Source organism: Mus pahari, chromosome 10, assembly GCF_900095145.1.
Source record: "Mus pahari chromosome 10, PAHARI_EIJ_v1.1, whole genome shotgun sequence".
Lineage (NCBI taxonomy): Eukaryota > Metazoa > Chordata > Mammalia > Rodentia > Muridae > Mus > Mus pahari.
Genome location: NC_034599.1, coordinates 48,583,984 through 48,609,535, shown reverse-complemented (window position 1 = coordinate 48,609,535; position 25,552 = coordinate 48,583,984). Strand labels below are relative to the sequence as shown.

The 25,552-nt window shown below is 43.3% G+C and overlaps 2 protein-coding genes across 2 annotated transcripts in view; both read left to right on the top strand.

Annotated features, from left to right (window-relative positions):
• The window catches only part of Cul5 (cullin 5), a 49,021-nt gene extending 44,442 nt beyond the window's left edge, over positions 1-4,579 (top strand). The window contains exons 18-19 of the mRNA XM_021206450.2: positions 325-448; positions 1,212-4,579. Coding sequence (XP_021062109.1) covers positions 325-448; positions 1,212-1,406 — 319 coding nt within the window. The 3' untranslated portion in view covers positions 1,407-4,579. The remainder of the gene's footprint in view (positions 1-324; positions 449-1,211) is intronic.
• Positions 4,580-9,246: 4,667 nt separating this feature from the next.
• Acat1 (acetyl-CoA acetyltransferase 1) overlaps positions 9,247-25,552 on the top strand; it is a 29,475-nt gene continuing 13,169 nt past the window's right edge. The window contains exons 1-5 of the mRNA XM_021206776.2: positions 9,247-9,386; positions 22,061-22,108; positions 24,141-24,258; positions 24,756-24,851; positions 25,039-25,139. Coding sequence (XP_021062435.1) covers positions 9,327-9,386; positions 22,061-22,108; positions 24,141-24,258; positions 24,756-24,851; positions 25,039-25,139 — 423 coding nt within the window. The 5' untranslated portion in view covers positions 9,247-9,326. The remainder of the gene's footprint in view (positions 9,387-22,060; positions 22,109-24,140; positions 24,259-24,755; positions 24,852-25,038; positions 25,140-25,552) is intronic.

Sequence of the window (25,552 nt, the reverse complement as noted above, 5' to 3'; positions counted from 1 at the left end):
CATGGCAGTGTAATTTATTTTCTTCTGAGGAATGCACTGGTCAGCAGAGATTATATCTTGTTTGAAAGAATCACATTTTTTAAAAAAATTTTTTTGTTTGAAACAGTTAGACTAGCCTCAAACCAATCAAGATCCTTTCCTCACTAGGATTCTAGGTGATCATAGGCCAAGCCCCACCATAACAGGCATAGGGATTGCTTAAAGTAAAGCTGTGTGCTGTATGACTTAACTTTTAAACAGCTCTGAATGTTAACTTTAAGAATACTTCTAAAACTTCAGACATTGTGCTGTAATAAATGTTTAACACTTTCATTTTTTTTGTAGAAAAAATGCAAAAGTACAGAAAAGGGGAAAAATCAATTTGATTGGACGCTTGCAGCTCACTACAGAACGAATGAGAGAAGAAGAAAACGAAGGGATAGTTCAACTAAGAATATTAAGAACCCAGGTTTGTAAAGGGAAAAGGAATGTCTGAATTTTTAAAAGCTTCTTTGAAAAAACAAACAAACCTTCAAAGTTGAACATGGTGACACATTGATTTAACCTCAGCCCTCTGGAATTCGAGGCAGACAGATCTCTCTGAGTTTTAGGCCTGGTCTGTAGAGGGTTTCAGAACAGCCAGGGCTACCTAGAGAGACCCTGCCTCCAAAAGAAAACAAACAAAACCTTCAAACATTGAAGTAAAAGCCATGAAAGTTATTTATTCATAAATAAGAGCTAATGCTCATTTTATTAGTAATTAAAAATTAATTATTATTGCTACCAGAAATGCTCTTATAGGTTGGAAGTTTCTAATAAATTCTGATATATTCTTTGGATAAAATATTGGTTTTTTTACTTAATGTCTCTTTTTGATACCCAACTGAATAAATATATCTCAGCAATAACTTAGAATTTGTAGAATTCAAGTATTTAAAATTTAATTTTGATGTGCCCATAGGAAATTTGATTTAGCACAAACAAGCATTATCTGGTGTATTTCCTTTGAAACATGTGTTAAAATTAGGATTATGGTGGCTTCTGAACATGATAAAAATGTATTACTAGAAAAATGGAAAAAGCCTGTAGCTGCTGAGTCAGCCTCCAGGTGGTACCTAGGGTTGCTGGACAGTGTGGGCGGTGTTAGAAGATAAGACAGGAAAAGTTACTGGTTTGCTTTGCTCAAACTAATTGGATGTATTAATGTACTTTCATTTTCATTTTTCTCTTAGGAAGCCATCATACAAATAATGAAAATGAGAAAGAAAATTAGTAATGCTCAGCTGCAGACTGAATTAGTAGAAATTCTGAAAAACATGTTCTTGCCACAGAAGAAAATGATAAAAGAGCAGATTGAGTGGCTGATCGAGCACAAGTACATCCGGAGGGACGAGGCCGACATCAACACCTTCATATACATGGCATAGCCGGACCAGCTGCCGCAGCCGCACATCTGGAGGCCTGGGCAGAGACTGTCCCAGTCAAGCTGGAGGAAGGTTTATTCGGACTTTGATTACATAAATATTAAACTCTGCCTTACCTTACAAAACGACTCTGTTTTGCCAGTCACATTAGTTAGCATGATGGCATTCCCTTCATGTTGCACACTCTTTAACAGCATGCTGTTTTGTGGAGAAAATTGCATTCATGAAGAGCCGATTATGAACTTTGAAAGTCAATTCAGTTTTTACCCACCTAGAGAAATAACATTTCGAAAGGGTGAGGGTGGGGTTCTTTTGCTTCTTTTATCCCCTTTTCCTCTTCAAAGGAATATACTTGCACAAGGAAGGATTTTCAGATATTCATGCACTGAAAAATGCTGGGGTTTTTTGTTTGTTTGTTTGTTTGGGTTTTTTTAATGCAATTAAAGCTAGAGGTAACAACTCAGCTACTTTTGATGCAAAGAATGAATTGTCAACACTGTGTTGGGCAAGGGCAGGCACACTTGAGAAGACACGTGTGCCAGTGTCAAGTTGTTTGTCAAACACTGCTTTTATTTTAGTGACTGGATCTTAATGGTAACCTGAAAATGGTATTAAATATTTCTACCTTAGAAATCCTGATTTTCATTGAGCAGGAGAGTGCTGTTTAGTTATTTGTTGTTAAATGATAAAGATTTGGGATTTTTCTTTTAAACCTTGTATGGCTGGAGAGCTTGTTTTGAAAACATGAAGTTTATAATGAATGTTGCTTCAGTTAAAAAATGTATGGGTATAGGTCCATTATTGATTGCAGAATCAGAATCTCAAAGCAAACATTAAGTGTGTTACTAATACACTTAATACTCATACATCTAATATTTATTATACTGTACCTGAATTTGTTGAAAACAATGCAGAAATATTCTGATACAGTACAGTGAGAGAATTGCTTTCTTAACCTGTAGCATAGAATTACTTGGTGATTGAAAGTGTTGTGATTAGGGATTTACCACCTCAGTTTTCTGGAAAGACATTCTCTATTTAAAAGTAATAATTACCTGCCACTTAGCAGGAAGAAAGGTGAGATTACGACCTGCAACCTGAAAAGCATTCAGAGTTGTTAGTCTTAACATGAGCAGTAACCTTGCCAAATATGTACATATATTTATATATTTTAAAAATAAACATTTTTAAAATGTTCAGAGGGCAACACCTACCTTGCTCCTCTCAGTAATCCAGAGCGGTGACTCAGGACTTCACAGAGCAGTGGAAACTTAGAGATTGAGGACTCAAGCAACGGAAGAGAATTATTCCCCAGCAGGAAAAGTGACTCCCTGTGGATTTTTACTCATTGTGGTGCACGTTTCGAGTTTTCTTGCAAATTTTAGAACTTTTGATGTTAAGTAGTATTTTGAGGTATGGTTCTGAAGCTAGCAAAAGATGGAGTGTTGAGAAGCATACAGTATTATCCTATCACCACAGTGGGCTGTGGATCTGCCCTGCTGCTCAGCAGCTGGGAGTCCTTTGCTGGAAAGAAGTAAAGTATATGTTAGATGTTTAAGGTTTTGATAATTACAGTCATGTATCTGTTCTGAAACTCATAGGAAGTTGGAAGTGCATGTGTGCTTGCTGTCTGCCCTGCAGCTCTGAGGGGATGGCTAGAGCAGGCGTGCAGAGCAAACTCAGTACCTGCTGCTCTACCATGTGGAGGATGGGACATCCGGAATTCAAAGGGATAGTTTTATAATGACTGTGGCCCTTCTGTTCAATAGCTTGGTATTGGCAAATTTTCCTGTACCAATACCAGAATGCCAAAGGAAGAAACAATCAAGGGAAAAATTTTTGGCCATTTCTTAATGTTTAAGATTTGTCATTTTAAACCATAATTTTTCTTAGAACATCTTTGAAATTTCTAATCGCTTTGGTCATTTAAGAATGAGAGCTGTGATGTTTTGATTTATAAAGGCAAACTTAATGCAAAGTGGGTAACACTAAATCCATAGCAAAGTTTTTTATTAAATTTTTATAAATTTTTTAATAGTTAATTATGTCCTAATTGTATTTTGGGGAATGAGCAGCAGTAAATACCACAGACTTAACAGTTTTCATCCTTTTTTTAAAATATATATACAAAAGTGTAACTACTTTTTGGTGTTTATCAAAACTATTTAGTTGACAAGGTGCCTATACCATTGTTGAGATTTTCTTTAAATGTTTTATGGATAGATTTGATAATTTATCTGAAGGTCCAGAACCACTGACAGTTTTCCCTGTCTGACCTCTCTTCTCCCTGCAGATTTCATACTCTTGCTACATTCTGAGCAGGGCCAGACATGCCATAGGGGAGGGACCGAGAGCCCAGCTCCCACTCACACCAGAGAGGCATTGTTAAGTGAATGGTATGGCAGGCTCAGATTTGAGCACGTCTGTCTATCTAAGGTGACACCATCTGTAAATGCTAACCTGTCGCCAACTCACGGTCAGAGTAAGGAGACAGGGAACAGATTCATTCAGTGGAAAGGGGAGACTCCTGGATGCGCAGTTAGACAAATGTGAGGTCGTCATCATTCTAATAATTTCATCAGGACCCTCAACTACATTCTGCAGTCTCCGACTTTTACAGTTACTGGAAGAGATCCCCCGAGTTTACCAGCGTTCATTGGAAGCTCTTGCTCTTTGTGCATAAATATTAAAGTCTCCAAAAAGGTGAAATGTTAATCATTCTTACTTTTTTTTTAACTCTTCATTAAATTGGATATGATATCATTAGCTCTGCTCCAAGGGCAAATTTTTCAAGTTCAATCTGGGTGAAATATTTGCTAGTTTACAGAAAGATTTGCTATCATAAACTCAAGCTGGCTCTTCTGTTTTTGTGTGAATGACTGGGGTGCTGCCACAAGTTGTCCCAAGGTCATAGTTATGAGAGAAACATTGTTTGAGAGTGCTCCTGTCATCTACACTATGTGTGGTCTGGAGTTCCTAAGGTGTAATCTCTCATCATGACCTGTACAGTTTTGAATGTGCACCACTACATACTGAGATGACACTGTACAGTTTTCCACGGTAGCAGTTTCTGTATGCAGTAGGCTGAAATATTTTGATGAACGCTTAATTTTTGGATTTTATTTTTTAAGTTGTATAATTTATTTTCTTGCAAAATAAAAGTGTAATATAAAACATTTCATCTATCCAGAAAATCTTGATGTTCTACCATAAAATTTTTCACAACTGTAAAACATTTTGGTAAGCCAGGGCAGTATCATGTACCTTTAATCCCAGCATTCCAGAGACAGAGGCAGAGGATCTCTGAGTTGAAGCTCAGCCTGGTGTACTGGTAAGTCCAGGCCCGTCAGGACTAGCCTGTCTTTAAAGTGAATGAAGATTGTCTGGGTTGGAGAGGGCTGCATCTTGTCCAACTGCTTAGGATTACGTGGTAGCTCACTGTTCAGGCCCAGCTCAAGACTAACATGGACAAGCATGGTGAGACGTCTGAATGAAGAACATTTTGTTTTGTGTTGGGATATAATAGTAAATTGTAGCCACCATAAAGACCAGAAATAAGACATGACCGGGTTAATGAATACATGGCTTCCTAAAGGCTAGAAATGTGCCTTCATTGGAATTGGGGCAATTGAGGAATAGGGGTGACTGGGAATTGAAGCCTAAAAAAGCATGAGGTGAACCTGAGCCAAACCGAGATTAAGCTTAGATTTTAGGCTTCTTGTACGAGTGCATTACAAAGCTTTGGCAGTCCTGCCCAAAGCATTTTGATATAGTATCTTAATGAGGAAAGAACACCCCCACCGCCCAAGTAAACAGTAGGCTTTACAGTGAGCTAAATTGTCAAGAGCCCAGAATCATACGACAAGAATGGAGTCTAGAGCAGGCAACATTAAAACAGCTGGGTGTAACTGGGATAGACGTTTCTATTATGAAAGAATTTGCATGGAATAAATAGCCCTCACTGACAGTAGTTTAAAACAAAAGTATAGGGTGTCGTAACACTTGTAATATCCTAGCACTTGGGAAGTGGAAGCAGGAGAATCATGAGCTCAGAGTCCTCCTTAGCTATATAAGGAGTTGGAAACCAGCTTAGACTACAAGATGACAAGAACAAAGTTAGAGGGCTGGCAGAATGGCTCAGTGGGTAAAGGCATTTGTTGTGAAGCTTGGTGACCGGTATTCAGTCCTCACATCCTATGTAAAAGTGGGAAAGAAAATCCACCCTACACACTTATCCTCTGACTCCACAAATGCTCTGCAGCACGCGTGTTACGAAGACTAAACATAAACTTAGTTGGTTTTGGAATTTATGGGTAGAAGACCTGTCTATTTGTACATAAAGTCACTTCTAAAGACTATAAAGATAACACCTCTCACCAAACAGAATCCTGGAAATATCTAGGGTGCTAGACTAAGATGTTAATCTGTTTGTTTATGTGAGACATAGATTTCTACATAGTCCTGGCTGTTCTAGAACTCACTATGTGCACAAAGGCCAGCTGTGAACTCAAGAGGTTCACCTGCCTCTGCCTCCTGAGTGCTGGGATAAAATTTGTGTGCTACAACACCTGGCTTAAGGTTTGTTTGTTTGTTTTCACAAAATTTTGAGGGGCTTGTGACGGAGCAGTTAAGAGCATTTGCTGCCTTTTCATAGGTTTAAGTCTCAGCTCACAACTATACGTAACTCTAGTTTCAAGGGTCCCTTTTCTTCTACTCTGGCCACCAGGCATACATTTGGATGATAGATATGCATGCAGGCAAAACCATGCATACTTAACTTGCTCATACATAATTTCTTCTTCTTTTTTTTTTTTTTTAAATCACAGAGCTCTCAAATAATGGTGAGCTTCAAGGTCTTAGAAAAATAGCATCAGAATCACAAAAATCAGGGCAGAAATTAAATGGAGAAGCTCAACAAGTGTTGCATGCTTAGACTCCCAGTATGGGGGAGCCCGAGGCACTAATAATAATACTGCAAGGTGCCGGGTGGTGGTGGCGCATGCCTTTAATCCCAGCGCTTGGGAGGCAGAGGCAGGCGGATTTCTGAGTTCGGGGCCAGCCTGGTCTACAAAGTGATTTCCAGGACAACCAGGGCTACTCAGAGAAACCCTGTCTCCAAAAACCAAAATAAATAAATAAATAAATAAATTAATAATACTGCAAGGTCAAGACTAGTCTGGTCTACAGTGAGTTCCAGGCTATTTAGGGCCTTGAGACAAAACCTTGTTTCAGAAAAAAAAAAAAAAAATCTAATGAGTGGAAACAAAGAACCAATACGATAGCTTTTTGGAAAAAAAAATAAGAATGACAGCCTCCAGCTGAATTATCCAAAAGATAAAAAAAATACAAATTAATAAAATTAGAGCAGAAAAGAAATATTACAATAAACACTAGTGTCTTGAACACTTTTAAACCTTATATTAGAAAATCTAGAAAAATAAATTTATAGGCAACTATGACCTGCTAAAACTAAATCAAAAGGACAAACATAACAATGAGATTGAAGTAGTAAGTAAGATGATCTTTGTGTCTGAGAAGCCATGGCTGTTCTGGAACTGGCGTTGTAGACCAGGCTGTCCTTGAACTCAGATCAACCTGCCTTTGCCTCCCAAATGCTGTGATTAAAGGTGTTTACCATGCCCAGCACAGATGGCTCAGTGGGTGAAGGACCTTGCTACCCATCCTGTAACCTGAGTTTGATCCCAGGGCCCTATGTTATGAAGAGAGAGTGCCTGCTCCAGCAAGTGTTCTTCTGATCTCCACATTCATGCTGTAGGACATTCATCCCTTAGACGATTACACTCTAAAACAAACAGAAAAGCCAAAACTACAGCAACAAAACAAAAACCATGCTGAAGATGTGTAGGCTTCTTATACAAGCCCATCCCAAAGCTTTGGCAATCACCCAAGGCATTTTGATACAGTGAGTATCTTAATGCGAAAGGCACACCCCACCATGCAAGGAGACAGTGGGCTTCATAGTGAAGACAGGAAGGCACACCCCACCATGCAAGGGGACAGTGGGCTTCACAGTGAAGACAGGAANGGGCTTCATAGTGAAGACAGGAAGGCACACCCCACCATGCAAGGGGACAGTGGGCTTCATAGTGAAGACAGGAAGGCACACCCCACCATGCAAGGAGACGTGGGCTTCATAGTGAAGACATAGCTCAGTATAGTGCTTGCCTACATTATATGAAGACCTGGGATCAATACCCACCTCTATTGCCAGCAATCTAAAGGTGGATTTTGGAGGAGTATAAATTCAAGGTCATCTTTGACTACCTATTGGGATTGAATGCATCCTAGGCTACATGAGACTCTTAACTTTAAAAACAAAACAAAACAAAACAAGCGGGGCTTATGGCTCAGCAGTTAAAAATACTATCAGCTCTTAGAAAGGTCCTGGGTTCAGTTCTCAGAACACAGCAAACAGTTCCCAACTACCTATGGCTTCAGTTTCAGGAGTTTTGACGCCCTCTACTGCCCTCTTCAGGCACCTGTATGCACTTGGTGCATATACACAAAGGTGCAGATACACAGACACACACTTTACCCCAAAAAGGTCTGGGAAGATGACTCAGTGTGCAAATTGTTTGCATCACAAGAAAGCGTTTAGATCATCACCCATATAAAAAGCTAGGCATGGTGGTCCTTGATTGTAGTCCCAGTGCTATGGATGGGTAGATGGGGTTGAAAGAGAAGGAGCAGAGATGGTGGCCTATTAGCCAGCCATTCTAGTGCAAGGAGATATAGACCCTGTCTCACAAAACAAAACAAAACAAAAACCCCACCAAACCAAAAGCGGCAGAGAGCCTCAAAGGGAGTTATCTGACGTTTACCCTTGGCCTACACAGGAATGCACACAATAACATGAAACAAGTCGAATTGAAGTAAATTGTTCAATATGTATGTTGTGCCTTTTGTTTTACATCAAGGAAAATTAATGTTACAAGCAGAAAGATCTGCTATCCCCAACTGAATTTTAAAAGTCAGTAAATGGGCTGGCATAGTGCTTTTTTACCAGCACTGGGGAGGCAAAGACAGATCTCTGTGAGTTCAAGACCATCCTGGTCTACATAGTGAATTCCAGGATAGACAGAGCTACACAGTGGGACCCTATCTAAAACCTAACCAAACAAAACCCAAACAAAACAATCCTCCAATTAATGGGTTAGCAATGGGTTCCACAAATATGAGAATTATCTTTTAATATCAGTTAATGCATAGAGGGTTTTTGTTTCATTTTAATCTTTCGGAGACAGGGTCTCCGTTTGTAGTTTTAGCTGTTGGACTCGCTATGTGGACCAGGCTGGCCTCGAACACATAGAGATCCACCTGCCTCTTTGCTGAGTGTATGCCACCACACCCATTCTACAGGGAGTTTCTCTGAAAGTTGGTGTAATCTTATTACTCAGTGAAGTTTAGATAGTAATATGTATTTTACTTAGGATCCTACAACTTCAAAATTATCTTAACGTAAGTAATTGGTTTATTTGTATATAAATGAATATAATGGGAATTGCTGTAAACATTTACCAACATCCTTTGTCTGGGTAATTCAGTCACCCGGTCAGGCGCAGCAAAGTGAATAGAAAGTCTTGGACTGCACGGAAACAACAGGCATCAGGGGGCGGAAACAATTGGCATCAAGAGGTTAAAAGCGGTTTAGGCTGCACCAGGTAGGTGTCAAGCCACGTGGTCATTAGTCCATTTTTGTCCAAGAGAGCCTCAGCTCGATCCTCTGGCCAAGCGACAGGCCCCGCCCCCTGGCTACGGGCCAATCGCCGCCGCGCGCAGCGATCTTGAGTTGCTATTGGAGGAGAGGGTCGGGGCGGTGCCCGCCACGACGTCGCAGGGTCTGAGGTGGGAAGTGGAGGCCGCGGTTCCGTCTCTCTGCCCTTGACAACCTTTCACGTCTCCATGGCTGCCCTGGCGGCTCTGCGCGGCGCCCGCAGGCCTCTGCTTCGCGGGCTGCTGCAGGTGAGCAGGGTCGATTCCGGGGGTGGGCCGGGATCGGGGAGCCCACCGCCCGCCCGAGAGGTCCGTCCTCGCCGGCCACAGCGCTCAGCACAAGCGCCTCGGGGATCGAGTGCCCGCGCCTTCGTGTGTCCACCTGTCTGTCTGTGCTGTTGTCACGCTCAGCACCGGCTGTGTAGCAAAGCTTGGGCCTGACCAGGCTCAATCCCATGCTGCAGAGAGCTGAGTATCCTGAGCAGGCCCAGGAGTTTATAAGACGTTTAAAGCAGACTTGTGACCTTGTGATTTCCTTTTCCTTGTTTTTGTTTGTTTGTTTGATTGATTGGTTTGGGTTTCGGTTTGTATTTTTGATACTGGTTTTTCTGTAGAACCCTGGTTGCCCTGGAACGCGCTATTTCTCTCTCTCTCTCTCTCTCTCTCTCTCTCTCTCTCTCTCTCTCTCTCTCTCTCTCTCTCTCTCCCTCTCTCTCTTTCTCTCCCCCGCCCCCCAGGCTGGCTTCGAACTCATTGGCCCTCCTCTGCCTCCAGAGTGCTGGGATTAAAGGCATGAACCACCACCTGACTAATCATTGGTTTAATTAATTGTCTTAATCAGGACTCAGGTCCTATATGGCAATCAGAAGATTGCCTTAAAACTAACAAGATGGCTTCTGAGACAGTACAAGAAATAAATTTTATTTGAAGTGAGTGCTTCGCTTCTGATTGTTGTGTTTGGTGAACACTTTGCACTTTCCAAAGGTGACATTGTAGACCGTGTCGGTCAGTCTTTAAGAGTCTGGAGTTAGGTTTACATGGGTTTTTGTTTCTGAGATAAGCAGGCTTCAGTGAATCAGGTAGTTCTGGCAATAGGAGCTGAAAGAGAGCATTGCTCTATGCAAGAGATTGTGAACGAATAATTCAGGGCACGAGGCCTGGAGCTGGAAGCTGAGGGCAAACAAACTATAAAATGAATCTTACTTGAGTTGCTGCTGTCTCCGGTGCCAGCAGCTCCTCAGGCTGGGGCAAGAGGAGCTTGAGATGAAGGGTTTCAACCCACGCGGGCAATTTGGAGATACCCAGACTCAGAAAGATAAAACACAATAGTAAGTACTGGGTGACTGCAGTCATAGGAAAGCCAGAGAGGGAGATGGGCAGAACCTCACCTGTAAAATAAGTGTTCCCCAAAAAAGACTCGTGTGCCTTTTTCCTTCTGATCCTTCCTTCTCCTCCCCTCCCTTCTCTCGCCTCTCCCCCCTCCTCACCCCAGCTCCCCCCTCCCCCCAGTATTACTATTACTCTCCTTCTACCGGTTTTGCTCTCTAGGCCATCTGACTTTGAACTCCTCACTCCCCTACCTCAGCCTCTGGATTATCTGGGATCGCAAGAGCAGCCACCCCAGAGGAGTTCTGGATCAGTTAGTAAGTTTCGCTAGGATGGCTGGAGAGATTTCAGTGAAATTAGGTTAACTGGGATTCTGAATAATGTGCCTGGATGAATTAATTAGATAAGCCCGGTACTCGAGGTGTGTAAACAGAAGTGTGCAGAGCTGTCTTAGTCTACACTGAAGGTTTTATAACCAAGTGCAAATTATCTTCTGCATGAGAAAAGTGAGTCCGAACTGGTGTAGTGGAGTCCATCTAAATGTAATCCCACATTGAAGAAGCTGAGGCAGGAGGATTGTGATTTGAGGCTACCCTGGGCTGTATAGTGAAAGATTGTCTCAAAACAGGGCAACCAGAATAAAATTGATATATAGAAATTGATATAGAACTTGAGTCTGGAGGAGGGATTTCTGTACAGCATCAAATGTAATTTAATGATGAATCCCCTTCCCTCTTAGTCCTGGATTTGGGGCCTTCTCTATATTCTTCTTCTCTGGGTCCCAATGACCTAAGTCTGTCTCTTCCCAGCATTTATTTTATTTTTTTTTTAATTTTTTTTAAAGATTTATTTATTTATTATATGTAAGTACACTGTAGTTGTTTTCAGACACTCCAAAAGAGGGCATCAGATCTTGTTATGGATGGTTGTGAGCAATCATGTGGTTGCTGGGATTTGAACTCTGGACCTTCGGAAGAACAGTCGGGTGCTCTTACCCACTGAGCCATCTCACCAGCCCCCCAGCATTTATTTTTATACTGTCTAGTTGCCTGTGTTCTGGGCTCTTTTTTTTTTTTTTTACCACCTGTAGTTTATGTAGCATGTGCCATGTACCCGTCTCCCCTTTATGTTGGGTATTATTCTACTCTAAGATGGTCTCCAGAATGCACGCTCTTTTTGCCTCTTCATCTTGAGTTCTGGAATTACCAGTCAGGTGCTTGGGACTGAGTCCAAGTTATCCAGCCCAGCTCACCCTTTTGAACTCTAGAAATGAATTATTGGTTGTCACTTGAATTAAATTAAACAGTAATTTATATAGCCATAGAAATCTTTCAAAGAAGAATTTTTAATAATCTGTGCCATATTGTGGAATGGGAATTGACCTTTCACCCATTGACCTTTGACCTTTGCTTTCAAGTACACACGAGCCTCTCTGTGGTCAACAAACCTTTATGGGACTTTATCCTGTTATCTGTCTGTTTTTTTGTTTTTTTGTTTGCTTGTTGTTTTGTTTTTGTTTTTTTTTCAGACTGGGTTTCTCTTTGTAGCCTTGACCTGGAATTCGTTCTATAGACCAGGCTGGCCTCAAACTTTGATATTGACCTGCCTCTGCCTCCTGAGTGCTGGGACTAAAGGCATATACCCCCACCACCCAGCTGTCTGTGTTTTTAACACAAGTCTTGTGTAGCCTGTGCTGGCCTTGGATTCCTGATCCTTTGCCTCCACATCCCATGTACTGAGATGCTCTGAATGCCTGGCATGTTGGGCAGGGTTTTACAGTTGTTTTAACATACAGGATTGACCTGTGATTCTTTTTCCTGTGTCTCTGGTTATACCTATACCTACAAAGGAGACAGACTTGACCAGTGAAGTAATTGATGACTGCCCAGTGAGAGATGCAGTGTTGGGCAGAGCCGTGCCTCAGGTTCCTGAGGTCTGTTTCTATTTTAGTAAGGTAGAGATCAGAGGCCACAGAGGACTTGATAGCCCCTCCCCTTCCCTGGCTTTGTGACTTCAGATGCTGGGTCTGCAGGGCTTTAGATACCTGTTGGTGAAAGGAGACCAGTAGTAGCCGTGGGCGCTCCTTGAAGGTATTCCAGATTCTGTGTCTAGCCCTCCTGGACCTCCTAACAGTAGCCACACTCACCATTGCCTGCTCCCCCCTGCCCCAACACACAAACCTTCTACACTGGCCGGCTACATTCAGCTCTTTATGCTGTGGCTAGAGCTTTCTTAGGAAAGTGGCTGGGGATTGCATGGGCAGAATCCAACCCTTCTCATATCTGCAGCTACTTCTACAGCCTCAGGTCATGGGTTTGCCTACTTCTGCTTGTCACTTTTTTACCCAGCATACTGGCTGGTTTTGTGTCAACTTGACACAAACTGAAGTCATTAAAGAGAAAGGAGCCTTGGGTGAGGAAATGCCTTCATGAGATTATTTTCTCAATTACTGATTGATAGGGAGGGCGCAGTCCCTTATGGGTGGTGCCATCCTTGGGCTGGCGGTCCTGTATAAGAAAGCAGGCTGGGAAAGCCTTGGGGAGCAAGCCAGTAAGCAGCACCCCTCCATGGCCTCTGCATCAGCTCTTGCTTCCAAGTTCCTACCCTATGTGAGTTCCTGTCCTGACTTCCTTTGGTGATGAACAGCAATGTGGAAGTGTAAGCCCAATAAACCGTTTCCTTTCCAACTTACATTTTGGTCATGATGTTTCATTGTAGCAATAGAAACCCTAAGTCACCCAAGGAGTGGCATTTCGACCTCAGCAAGCATCCCCTACGAGCTCTGCTCTCAGCCTGCCTGTCCTCTCTCCTCACCGTGGGCTGGCCGTTCCCTCAGATGCCTGCTTCTCCCTGAGGCTGACCCTGGCCATCTCAGAGAGGCTTTTTGACCGTGCAAGATAGATAGACTACAGCTTCTTGTTTGCTGCTTTCTTAAAGTGTTACTGGGAATATGTTTTTCAGCCTCATTGGTAAACATCAGGCTTTGTTCTCATACATGTTTAGCACCAGCAACCCTCACTGAGATAAGTAAACAATACCTTGTCATTTATTCTTCAGGTTTTTGATGTTGGGGTTTGTCTGTGAGAAACAGGCACAGTCCTGATCTCAGGACGATTGCTTTACGTTTGGGGGAGGGGTGACGGATGACAATGCCGTTCAGTACGTACCTTAAGATGGAAAAGTTACAATGGTGTCAACAGAAGAAAGAACTAAAAAAATCGAGGTCAGATTTGCTATATATTATCTAGAAATTGGTCTGACTGTAACTCAGGCTATCCTAGAACTTGCTATAGAGTCCAGACTATCCTTAAACTCGGGATTTTCCTGCCTCTGCTTCCCTAATTTTTCCTGGAATTACAGGTGTGTGCCATCATGCTTGGTAGCCCAACTTTAAATAGAGTAATTAAAGAAAACCCTGTAGGGTTTGTCATTTGAACTCAGTGGGTGAAATTGACAACCTTGGTTCAGATCCCTGAACTCACATTAAAAGCTGGATGTGATAATCCACCTCTGGATTATGGTGTATAATGGCATGGGAGATGGAGGTAGGGAAACTGCCTGCCACAGTGGCGGGAACAAGAGGAAGGTAAGAAGTAACTCCCAGTGCCTTAAATATATGCCATGATTAAATGCATATCTGTCTCTCTCTCTGTCTCTGTCTCTGTCTCTGTCTCTGTCTCTGTCTCTCTCTCTCTCTCTCTCTCTCTCTCTCTCTCTCAAGCACACACAAAATAGGTTTTTAATTAAAAACAAAAGTTGCACATGATGACACACACCGTTAATCTCAGCACTCAGGAGGCAGAAACACTGTAGGTTTGAGTCTCACCTGGCCTACATAGTCGAGTTTCAGTACAGTCAGGGGAACAAAGTGAGATCCTGTCACAAACAAATAAAACAAAACAAAAAACCACAGTGAAGTTAGCCTACATAATTTGCTTTGAATACTCAATAAAAACAGGTACATATATCCCACAGAGGAAAGGAGAATCCAGCGTAGCAGAGGTTGAGCGAAAACATTTTAGTTAAACATCTGTTTTCTCAAATATATACATATTTTAAACTTTTTATTGATTGTTTGTGAGTTTCACATCATGTACCCCAGTCCCACTCATCTCCCTGTTCTCTCATATCTGCACCTCACCCTTGCAAACTTCCCTCCAAAATACCACACACACACACACACACCAACACACACACAGACACACACACAGACACACACACAGACACATACACACACACACACACACACACACACACCACCAAAGTATAGAAAACATCTCATCATAGAAGCTGTAGGGTGTCACAGTGTCCCACAGTGTGTCCCTCTGCCTACACATCCTTACTTGGAAATGTTCATTGCAATGAATCATTGGTCTGGTTTGAGATGTCTGGCTTCTGTCTGTCATTGCTCTGCATCATGGAGATCCTCAGCTTTGGATCGACAGGACTGGCCCTTTCACATGTCCCAACCTTTAGCGAATGATACATGTTTTGAGGTGGGCCAACTCAGAGCCCTGGGTGGTAGCAGAGCTGGTCAGCTCATTGACTCCCCCTTATCTGCACGCCAGGGCAAGCTCTCTAGCACTGCTCTAGATAGGCCACCCAGTGCCACCATCAGCAGGAGGCAGGGTCAGCTCTCCTGCTCTCATGCCCTTGGGTCCAGCTCACCACAACCCAGACACCAGGGCCAGCTCCACTGTATAGCCAGGGCGAGGTGCACGGCCCACTCTCCTGAGTGCGCTGCTGGTGAGAGATGGGGTGGGTTCTCCAGAGTACGGCATCTAGTGAGGGGCAGGGCAGGGCCAGTTATGCACAGCCCATAGATATCCACAGGGTCCCTGGCAACTGTCGCAACCAGGACAGCCCATGTTCTCTAGTGATAATCAGTCATGGACATCGATACCAACCCGGCCTAGCCACAGACTCAGACATGTCTCTCAGAAGCAACTTGGGCTGGGACCTCACCATGGCCCCAATTGGCGGGGCTGGCCACTCACAGCAGGCTACTCCTCTCCACACTCAACTTTGCTGTCCCATCTCTCTTTGTAATGCTCAAGCTGCTCCACTCCTGTTTCCCTTCCCATCTGACTACCACACGCTTGTACATTATGTTGGTTGCCACTGCAGGATGCCCACAAGGCTGGCAGGCCCCATGCTGTGTAGTGTGGAAATGAGCGGGTGTCTGTGGCCATGTGCTGGAGGGCAGGTCTGTGGGTGGCATGGTAGTCTGCAGGTCTCTGTCTGTGCTGCCTGGATTTGATTTGATTTGATTTTTATGAGTCCTAGGCATAAGACAGCTTTGGCCACCAAGCCAGGCATCCAGCTAGGATGAACAAAGGATTGCCATCTGCTCTGCCCTGACTGACACAAGAACAGCATCACCACTCATTTTGCCCATCGCTGGTGGGCAGGAGGATGGGATGGATAGGTGGATGGACGATTGATAAATATATCTTTTAAAAGTATAGATACTAGCCGGGCGTGGTGGCGCATGCCTTTAATCCCAGCACTTGGGAGGCAGAGGCAGGCGGATTTCTGAGTTCGAGGCCAGCTTGGTCTACAAAGTGAGTTCCAGGACAGCCAGGGCTACACAGAGAAACCCTGTCTCGAAAAAAAAATAAAGTATAGATACTGATAGTACCAGCATACCTGTTGGATTCCATAAAGGTATACCATTGTTTCCTGTTACATACCCAGGATGGTGATTAGAGCCATACATACCTGAGTAAAATATCCACACCTATTATTATATATGAGTATGTTTCATAAAAAAAAAAAAAGCTTTGCCTGTGCATACAGGCAGCCACCTATTAAACCCGGCTTCTTTTATGTGCAGGCAATAAATTTCTTATCCCAGCATTGATAACCATAGTAGTCTGGTTATCAATTCAGAGACTACCATGCAGTTTCTGAATTGTTTATTTGCTTTTGTTCCAGACAGTATTGACCTTGTCCAGAGCCAACAGTGGTAAAGTGGCAAAGATAACAGGAAGCAAGAGCAAGGAGACATCGCAGGCATGGGAGATGTCAGAGTTCACTGCATGTGGACTGTGTGTTCAGTTACATGTTCTAGGCTAGAGGAGTTGAAGTGTGTTTACATGCTTATGGAAAGACCCAGAAGGAAGAGAGAAAGGAGATAGGAAAGGGTGTATATGGCACGAGAGCCACAGTGAACACACAAGGACCCTTCTGTGACAATGAGTCCGGCAACTGCAAGACTGAGCAAAGGGACACAGCCCGCTTTACAGCAGCTATGGGAATTATTCTGGGGTCGTACTAGGATTAGACCCAGGGACTTGCATATACTAAGCACATACACTGCCACTAAGCTACACCATCCATTCAGAAAGGGAAATGTTTGAAGAGATGTAATAGACAAATTCTTGGACATTCATGGACAGGAAATAGGCACAGCTGGCCTTGCTAGGCTCTTGCTAGGTGAGTAGAAAATGACCTATCAAGGACTCTCCTGGCTCTGGCAGTGGGCCACTTCCTGTTTCTTGAGTATGTTTGTGCTAGACCTTTCATTCTCTACTAATTTGTGGTTTCTCTCTCTGGACTCTAACCTCTGCCTTTACATAGTGTTGGCTGACTGTGGTGCTGACTGGCTCCCCGCTCCATCATGATTCAGCTGAAGTACCCATTGTCAACTGACCCAGCCTCTCAGGGTGCTAACCAGGTTAGGTCTAGTCTATTCTTGGTGCCATCAACTCTAGTTAGAGCTGGTGATGGAGTTGTCTTACGGAGAAAGGAGTGTGACTGGTAGCAAGGACTGGCATATTTACCATGTCTGAATTTTTATTCAGAGTTATATTGCAGACAGTGTGAGAATAGAGAAGCAGGTTATGTATAAACAGTAGCATGACTTTTATCTATGTAGAAGGCATGATTGAGGAGCACGGCCATTGCACACACATGCACTTGGGCCTTAGATGTGTTTATGGTCAAGGTGGAGTGCCCTGTCTGAAGCTCAGGAGAGTAAAAACAATGTGTATCTTCTTAATTTAATGACAGTCTTTTTTTTTTTTTTTTTTTGAGACAGAGTTTCTCTATGTAGCCCTGGCTGTCCTGGAACTCACTCTGTAGACCAGGCTGGTCTCGAACTTAGAAATCTGCCTGCCTCTGCCTCCCAAGTGCTGGGATTAAAGGCGTGTGCCACCACTGCCCAGCTTAATGACAGTTTTTAAGAAATGCAGATATGGGTTGGGTTTGGTATCAGGGGAACTTGATTTCAAGTCTTGCCTGGGCTACATACACATAGTAAGACCCTGTCTAAAACAATATTTTTAAAAGTAGCTGTTTCATTTCAGTCGGAATAAACACAGGCTAATTTAATAGCAGCTCGTATCAAGTATTGTGTTAATATAAGATTTCAACAGACAGATGACAGAATGGGAACACACTTTTCAGGGGAGCCCTGGGGTTTGAAGACCACCTCTCAACCCAAGGGACCACTCTCCATTGAACCCCGGGGGGGGGCAGCTTGCTTATGGTGGTGGTCTTGTAGTCCTTACAAAACCCTAAGGAATATGTCCAAGTGATCTCCACACTTCTCTACAAGCTTGTATTGCCGCGGGAGTGTAAGTCCATGGTACGGGAGCTCAGTCCCTGCAATGCCTTTGGGTTTGGTTGAACAAAAGAAGGATGGAATAATTTTATGCATTTTGGTCATCTCTCCTGTGACAGCAAGGACTGAAGACCTCTTCAAAATGGAAGATATATTTTGTGATGTTATCATTTTAAAATTGGATCTCGACCGAGTTGTTTTTTTTTTTTTTTTTTTTTTTGGTTTTTCGAGACAGGGTTTCTCTGTATAGCCCTGGCTGTTCTGGAACTAACTCTGTTTGTAGACCAGGCTGGCCTTGAACTCAGAAATCCGCCTGCCTCTGCCTCCCGGGTGCTGGGATTAAAGGCGTGTGCCACCACGCCTGGTTGACCGAGTTGTTTGTATAGCAGAGTTGATTGCCTGCATTTCCCCATCACATTCTCTCACACTTTCATTCAGGAAAACCATTGTTGGAGTCCTTCTGTCATGTCAGAGTTGCCTCTGCCATACTCTTCTGTCATTCACATACTTTGTGAAAACCAGTTTGGTTACCATGGCTGTTTCCGTTTGTAACTCCAGTGTCAAATTTATGTTTTGTTTAATCTGAGTTTTAAGTGGAAATTTTTGTTATCTACATTCAATTAGGACAAAGTGTTTAAATCTGTGAAAATCCAAATTCTTGGGTCACCTGAAAGTCTAGACATTTGCAGGGCTGTTTATTGCTCTTTTTATGAGCTCTAACTGCTGCCAGCTGCCGTCTGAACGCCAGGCTTGCTGACCTCACAGTCTAGCTGCAGATCAGCTAGGGTTTGAACTCTGCTCTACATTTTCAGAACTCCCTCTGTTGACATTTCTTTCTACAAATAGTGTGGAAAGAATTCAAGTGCTTCTCCTTCTGTTCTTTGTGAGTGTGATGCAGAGGATCAGCCAGACCCTCACAACTAGCCAAGCCTTTTCTGTGCCGCTGAGCTACACTCCAGCCCCCGCCTTAATTAAGAATTAGCTGGCAATATAGGCCATGTTCCATACCTGTATTGGAAGGCTTGGGGAGTAACAGCAAGCTTTACTTAAAATGTTTTTTAAAATAGATGTTCCATCTAGTAGTCTTTAAAAAAATTTTGTGTGTGTGTAAGAGAGAGAGAGAGAGAGAGAGAGAGAGAGAGAGAGAACCCAGCCTGTGTTCTCTGAAAGAGCAGCAAGGCCTGTTAATCACGGTCTTCTGCCTACTTAAAAAAATTAAACAGTATTTTATGTGAAACCTTAATATCACATAATTAAGAACTTAGATAAATTACTTTTTTTTCCCAGGAAGCTAAGGCAGGAGAAGTGTGCATTCAAGGCTGCTTTGGGTCTTCATGGGTTTGAGGTCAGCCTGGGCTTTACAAAGGTACTTTGTCAAAAAAGTAGCCCAAGGCTAGAGGTATATTTCAGCCACTAGAGTGACTGTCTGGTGTGCATAAAGTGCCCCGGGTTTGACCCATCTCCAAATAAACCAAGTGTGGTAGTTCAAGTCTGTACTCTCAACATTTGAGAGGTAGAAAGGCAGGAACATCAGAAAATGACCATATAGTAAATTTGAAGCCAGCCTGGTTCACATGAAATTCTGTCTCAAAACAAAGCAACACAAATGAACAAACAAAAACCCTCAAAACAAAAGCACTATATTTTATTAAGAATTTAGTTTTTTTTGTTTGTTTGTTTGTTTTTTTTGAGACAGGGTTTCTCTGTGTAGCCTTGGCTGCCCTGGAACTCACTCTGTAGACCAGGCTGGCCTCGAACTCAGAAATCCNCCTGCCTCTGCCTCCTGAGTGCTGGGATTAAAGGCGTGCGCCACCACGCCCGGCTAAGAATTTAGTTTTTTAATGTAATTTTATTTTGTTTTACTTATTCACTTTACATCCCGCTTACTACCCCCCTCCCGGTCATCCCCCCAACAAATCCTTTCCCCACTCCCCCCCTCCTTCTCCTCTGAGTGGATGGGGTCCCCCTGGTTATGCCTCCCACCCTGGCACTTCAAGTCTCTTCAGGGCTAGGTGCTTCCTCTCCCACTGAGGCCAGACAAGGCAGCCCAGCTAGAAGAACCTATCCCATATCCCATGGACAGGCAACAGCATTTGGGATCGCCCCTGTTTCAGTTGCTCAGAACCCACATGAAGGTTAAGCTGCACATCTGCTATATATGAGCAGGGAGGTCTAGATCCCAACAACTCAAATAGCCTAATTGAAACACGGGGTACAGAACTAAACAGAATTCTCAACAGAGGAATCTCGAATGGCTGAGTAGCAGTTAAAGAAACGTTTAACATCCTTAATCATCAGGGAAATGCAAATCAAAACAACCATGAGTTTCCATCTTACTCCCATCAGAATGGCTAAGATCGAAAACTCAAGAGAGCACGTGCTGGCAAAGATGTGGAGAAAGGGGAACATTCCTCCATTGCTGGTGGGAGTGCAAACTAGTGCAACCACTTGAAAATCAATTTGGCGTTTTCTCAGAATACTGGGAATAGTTCTACCTCAAGACCCAATATACCACTCCTGGACATATCCCCAAGATGCTTCAACATCTCAGAGTACTTACTTATAATTAAGAATCTTTGTTGTTGTTTTATATTTACTTAAAAAGTTTTAGGGGCAAGAAAGGTGGCCCATTGGCTTTTCTGGCTTTTCTTGCAGAGGAACTGATCCAATTCCTGGCAGCTCACAATCCTTTACATCTCCAGTTGCAGAGTGTCTTATGCCTCTGTCCCCTACTGCATGAATGTGGTACACAGATACTCATGCAGACAAAACATCCATGCACACATGTCAGCTCTTCAAAAGTTAAAATGTATGTTGTAGGACAGTGAAAGGTATCCTGGTTCCTTGTTGTGCTAAGGCTAGAAGCCCTGGGGACCCTTAAGGGACAGTAGGAGCGTTGCCTGTTCCTGGGTACTAGGCCCCTGTCACTAGCTGCAGGCTCCCACGAATTTGTGGCCATCAGTCACATAAGGGCCACTCTCCAAGCCCCCCATAGGTAGGAAAGGATGTGACCACAGGTCATGTAGGCTCAAGACAGATCTCTGTTTTAATGAGGTACCTAAAGGCCTGGAGGGCTTAGCGAATAAGCTTTCCTTCCCAGACACTCCTCCCTGCAAAAGGTATTTAATCTCAGGTCCACCCTAAGAAGTGGGCTATGGTTTTACACATCAGCTTTGCGCCATGGCAATAAATGCCTCAAAATCATGGACTGCCTCTTTTCATGGGGTTCTGAGTGGGGAGCCACAGAGATGGCCTTTGCCTCTATTAATCTCCCATAGAAGGCTTCTATGCACTCCCAGCCACAGCTGTCATCAAGCCAAAGACCCTCCTTCGAGAACAGCAGGAGCTCCCCTCCGCCTGCCCCAGCCCTGGGCTAGATCCAGCCCTAGGGGTGGGACCCACTCCATTCTCAGCTCTTCCGGGACTTCCAGTGGTGCTTGGACGTCCAAGAGCCTGAGAACCACTCAGCCCTGGACTCTTCACAGGCCCGGGGACCCCCTAACCAGCTCCTGCTGTCCCTCACCTCAGACTGTGCTTCCCTACCCTGAGGGGAGCAGTGCCCTGGGGCTTCCCTAAGGCGACAGTGTGGGGTCCCGCCTCCAGCTGTGCTCTGTGACCAAGTGAACATGGGACCCCACAACCCTACAGTATGTTTCCAAAGAACAGCTTACCAGAAAAGTAATATTTAAGCTGGGCAGTGGTGTCACACGCCTTTAACCCCAGCACTCAGGGGCAGAAGCAGATGGATCTCTCAGTTCCAGGCCAGCCTGGTCCACAGTGTGAGTTCTAGGATGGCCAGGACTACACAGAGAAACCCTGTCTGAAAAAAGAAAAAAACAAAAAAACACACACAAAAAGAAAGGAAATATTGGCTGTAACCATTTTCTTTATAAGAGCGGTGTATATAGACTGTGGAAAACTTGGAAATAAAAGTGTAAAAATGAAGAAAGTCACTTTGATTCTATTATTGCTAAGTATAAAATTAATGGATGAATTTTAAAATATTATAACATAAACATTTACCTTACAGGAAGTAAGATGCCTGGAGCGAAGTTATGCATCCAAACCCACTTTGAATGTAAGTAAAGTTTAAATTGCACCTTCAAGAATTTAAAGGTGTGCTGCCAGTAGAGACACACATGTTGCTAGGCAAGGTGGCTCATGGCTTGAGGATCACCAACCCTATCAGAAGCAAACACCTCAAACAGCTGCATACAGTTACGTCTTGAATATATTTGAAGATTAATGGGATTATACAGTGGCTAGGGAAAGCTGACAGTTCACATACTAAGTTCTTGTATTATCACAAAATTGGTTCATTCACTCTGTGAATAATTCTCTATAAAACACTATGAAACAGTCTTCCTCCAAAACTGTGGGGTGTTTTTCCTTTATTATGAGGGGCCCACATTGCACTGTAGGTGATGCAGTGCAGTGGACACAAGAGACTTGACAAGAGAGGACCTGACTACCTAGGGGTTCATCCAAAAGGCCTTTACTTCATTTCCTAGTTACTGATTTCTGCCTTTGTTTATAGGTTTCCAAAGTGGCATCAAGTCTTTCCATCCTTTTACTGCATCTAATGCTTTGTGGGAGACTGTAGGAACCAAACACAAGAGTGTGTCCTGGCATTGACGAGGACTTAGCACTTTTCATTTTGTAGTTAAGGAAATTGTGGTTCTGGCTGGGTTCTGATTGATGCTGTTCATGTAGCACATACAGCTGGATTAATAGCCCAGGACTTCCCTCTTTAGTAAAGGAGCTTTTGGTTAGTGATGTTTATTTTTTAGTTTAAAAGATTAATGGCTAAGAGCATTTGCAGCTGTATTAGAGGACTTGTACTTAGTTCCTATTAACCAAGCTAGGTCTTTCTTAATCACATGCACCTCTAATTCCAAGGGATCTGACGCTCTCTTCTGGCAAGCCCTGCCACCCCATAACATTCACTTATACATACATATACTGTGTGTGTGTGTCTGTGTGAATGCATACACATCTCGGGGGTGTTACATGTGCTTCATGTGTAGAGGCCAGAATAAGGTGTCAGAGCTCACAGTGGAGTCACAGACAGGAGTTTGTGAGGCACCCTGCTAGCTAGAGGTGCTGGGATTTTATTCCTGGTTCTCAGGTTAATACAACATGCAGTCTTAACTGTTGAGCTAGTTCTTCAGCCTCAGTGTTATTTATTGAAGCAGTTTTTTGTTTTTTGTTTTGTAAGGTTACCATTTTTTAAAAGTTTTAAAAACTTTATTATTGGGCTGGAGAGATGGCCCAGCGGTTAAGAGCACTGACTGCTCTTCCAGAGGTCTTGAGTTCCATTCCCAGCAACTACATGGTGGCTCACAACCATCTGTAATGGGATCTGATGCCTTCTTCTGGTGTGTCTGAAGACTGCAACAGTGTCTTTGAAAAAAAAAAACTTTATTATTGCTGGATATAAATCTTTAACCCTAGCACTCAGGAGTTAGGCAATCTCTGATTTCATGGCTAGTCAGGTCTATATAGGAAGTTCCACGTGGCCAGCGTTACGTGTAAAAAAAAAAAAAATCCCTCCCAAAACAAACAGTAATTTGGGGCTTGTGTGTGTGTGTGTGTGTGTGTGTGTGCACTCTCAGTGTGTACATATACACGTGGACATTTTTCCTGGGATCAAGCTCAGGTTGTTCAAGGTTCATAGCAAATCTTGACTGCTGGGTCACCTTGGCTGCCTAAGTTTTTAAGGCAGACCAAGCAGACTGCCTGAGTTTAAGCTTCTGGTGTTAAACATCCCAGAGATTGCTGGGAAGAATTTTTTTATGTCTGCTTTAGAATTTGCCTTAGTTTCTTTCTTCACCTCCCTCAGTCTCTCTGTTGTGTCCACACCCGCTCTCCTCTGTCCCCTCCCAGCCTCTGTGGATTTGTGGAGTGAACCCAGGGCCTTGTGCTCATTGGACAAGCACTCTATCACTGAGCTACAGTCTTGTCCTGTCTTTCTGTTGTACCTTGTGGTGTGTCATGGTGTTTTCTAGCTGCTGAGTAACTATCCATAAGTTGTCTGGGCATGAGTGTTTATTAAATGGAAGAGAATTGAGCACGCCTGTGCTAGTGTTTGCCTTTTTCTGTCTTGCCAGGAAGTGGTTATCGTAAGTGCTGTAAGAACGCCCATCGGGTCCTTCCTGGGCAGCCTTGCCTCTCAGCCGGCCACTAAACTTGGCACTGTTGCAATTCAGGGGGCCATCGAAAAGGCAGGTCAGTGGTTGAACTGTTTTGGTATTGAGGGGACAAATGATGGGCTGACACATAATTGTTTTGCATTTACTGAATATATTCCTCTTCGAAATTACATGGTTCTTACATATCTAAATGCCTTCTCATAGATACACAGGAATGAAATCTGAAACCAACAGGAAAAAGAAACTATTCCTGTCCTATGTCATGAAATTTGCTTGGTAATCTTGATTATGTCAACTGAATACTGGGGCTGGATAGCTTACTCAGTGGTTCAGGGCACTAGCTGCTCTTCAGAGGATGTTGTTCAGTTTCCACATGGCAGCTCACAGCTGTCTAGAACTTCAGTTCCCGGCGAGCGGATGCCCTCTTCTGGCCTCTCTAGGCACTGCATGCACATAGCACACAGACACATCGGCAAAATACCCACACATACAAAATAAAAGCAAATAAAATCTTAAAAAGGAAAAAAATGAGTTGAATAAATCCAGGACAGTCCTTCTTTTCTGTTTTAAAAGGGATCCCAAAAGAAGAAGTGAAGGAAGTCTACATGGGCAATGTCATCCAAGGGGGTGAAGGACAGGCCCCTACCAGGCAAGCAACACTGGGCGCAGGTATGAAAACACACATTTGCTTTTATACTTAATACGCATGAAAGTGTCAAGGCCAGCTAAAGTATTAAATGCACAAATCTTATAGAAATGACATTTGCAAATTATAGTCACGAGCTCTATTTTAATTTTATAGTTGTTTTTTAAAATTGTTTCTGCTTTTCAAAAATCTGATTTATGTTGGCTTTAGGTTTACCTATTTCCACTCCATGCACCACTGTAAACAAGGTTTGTGCTTCAGGAATGAAAGCCATCATGATGGCCTCTCAAAGTCTTATGTGTGGACATCAGGTAAGAAACCCCTTGTTTTATCTGTCACTTGGAAGAACTCCAAATTCTAGAAAATACTAAAATGTGTAAGCACATTTATGTTGTAGTGGTGAGATTCATTCTTTATTCCTGGTGTATGTGTATGAATGTTTTACCTGTATGTATTTAGGCATCACATGTATGCCTGGGGTTCAGAGGCCGGAAGAGGGCACTGACACCCCTGGAACAGGAGTTACAGTTATGACTCATCACGTGGGTGCAGAAAATCAACCTTGGGTCCTAGGAGAGAGCAACATGTGCTTCTAATAACTGGGCCACATTTCTAACCCCCGCCTCCTTTTAAAAAGTATTTATTAGCCAGGTGCACGCCTTTAATCCCAGCACTCAGGAGGCAGAGACAGACAGATTTCTGAGTTCAAGGCCAGCCTGGTCTA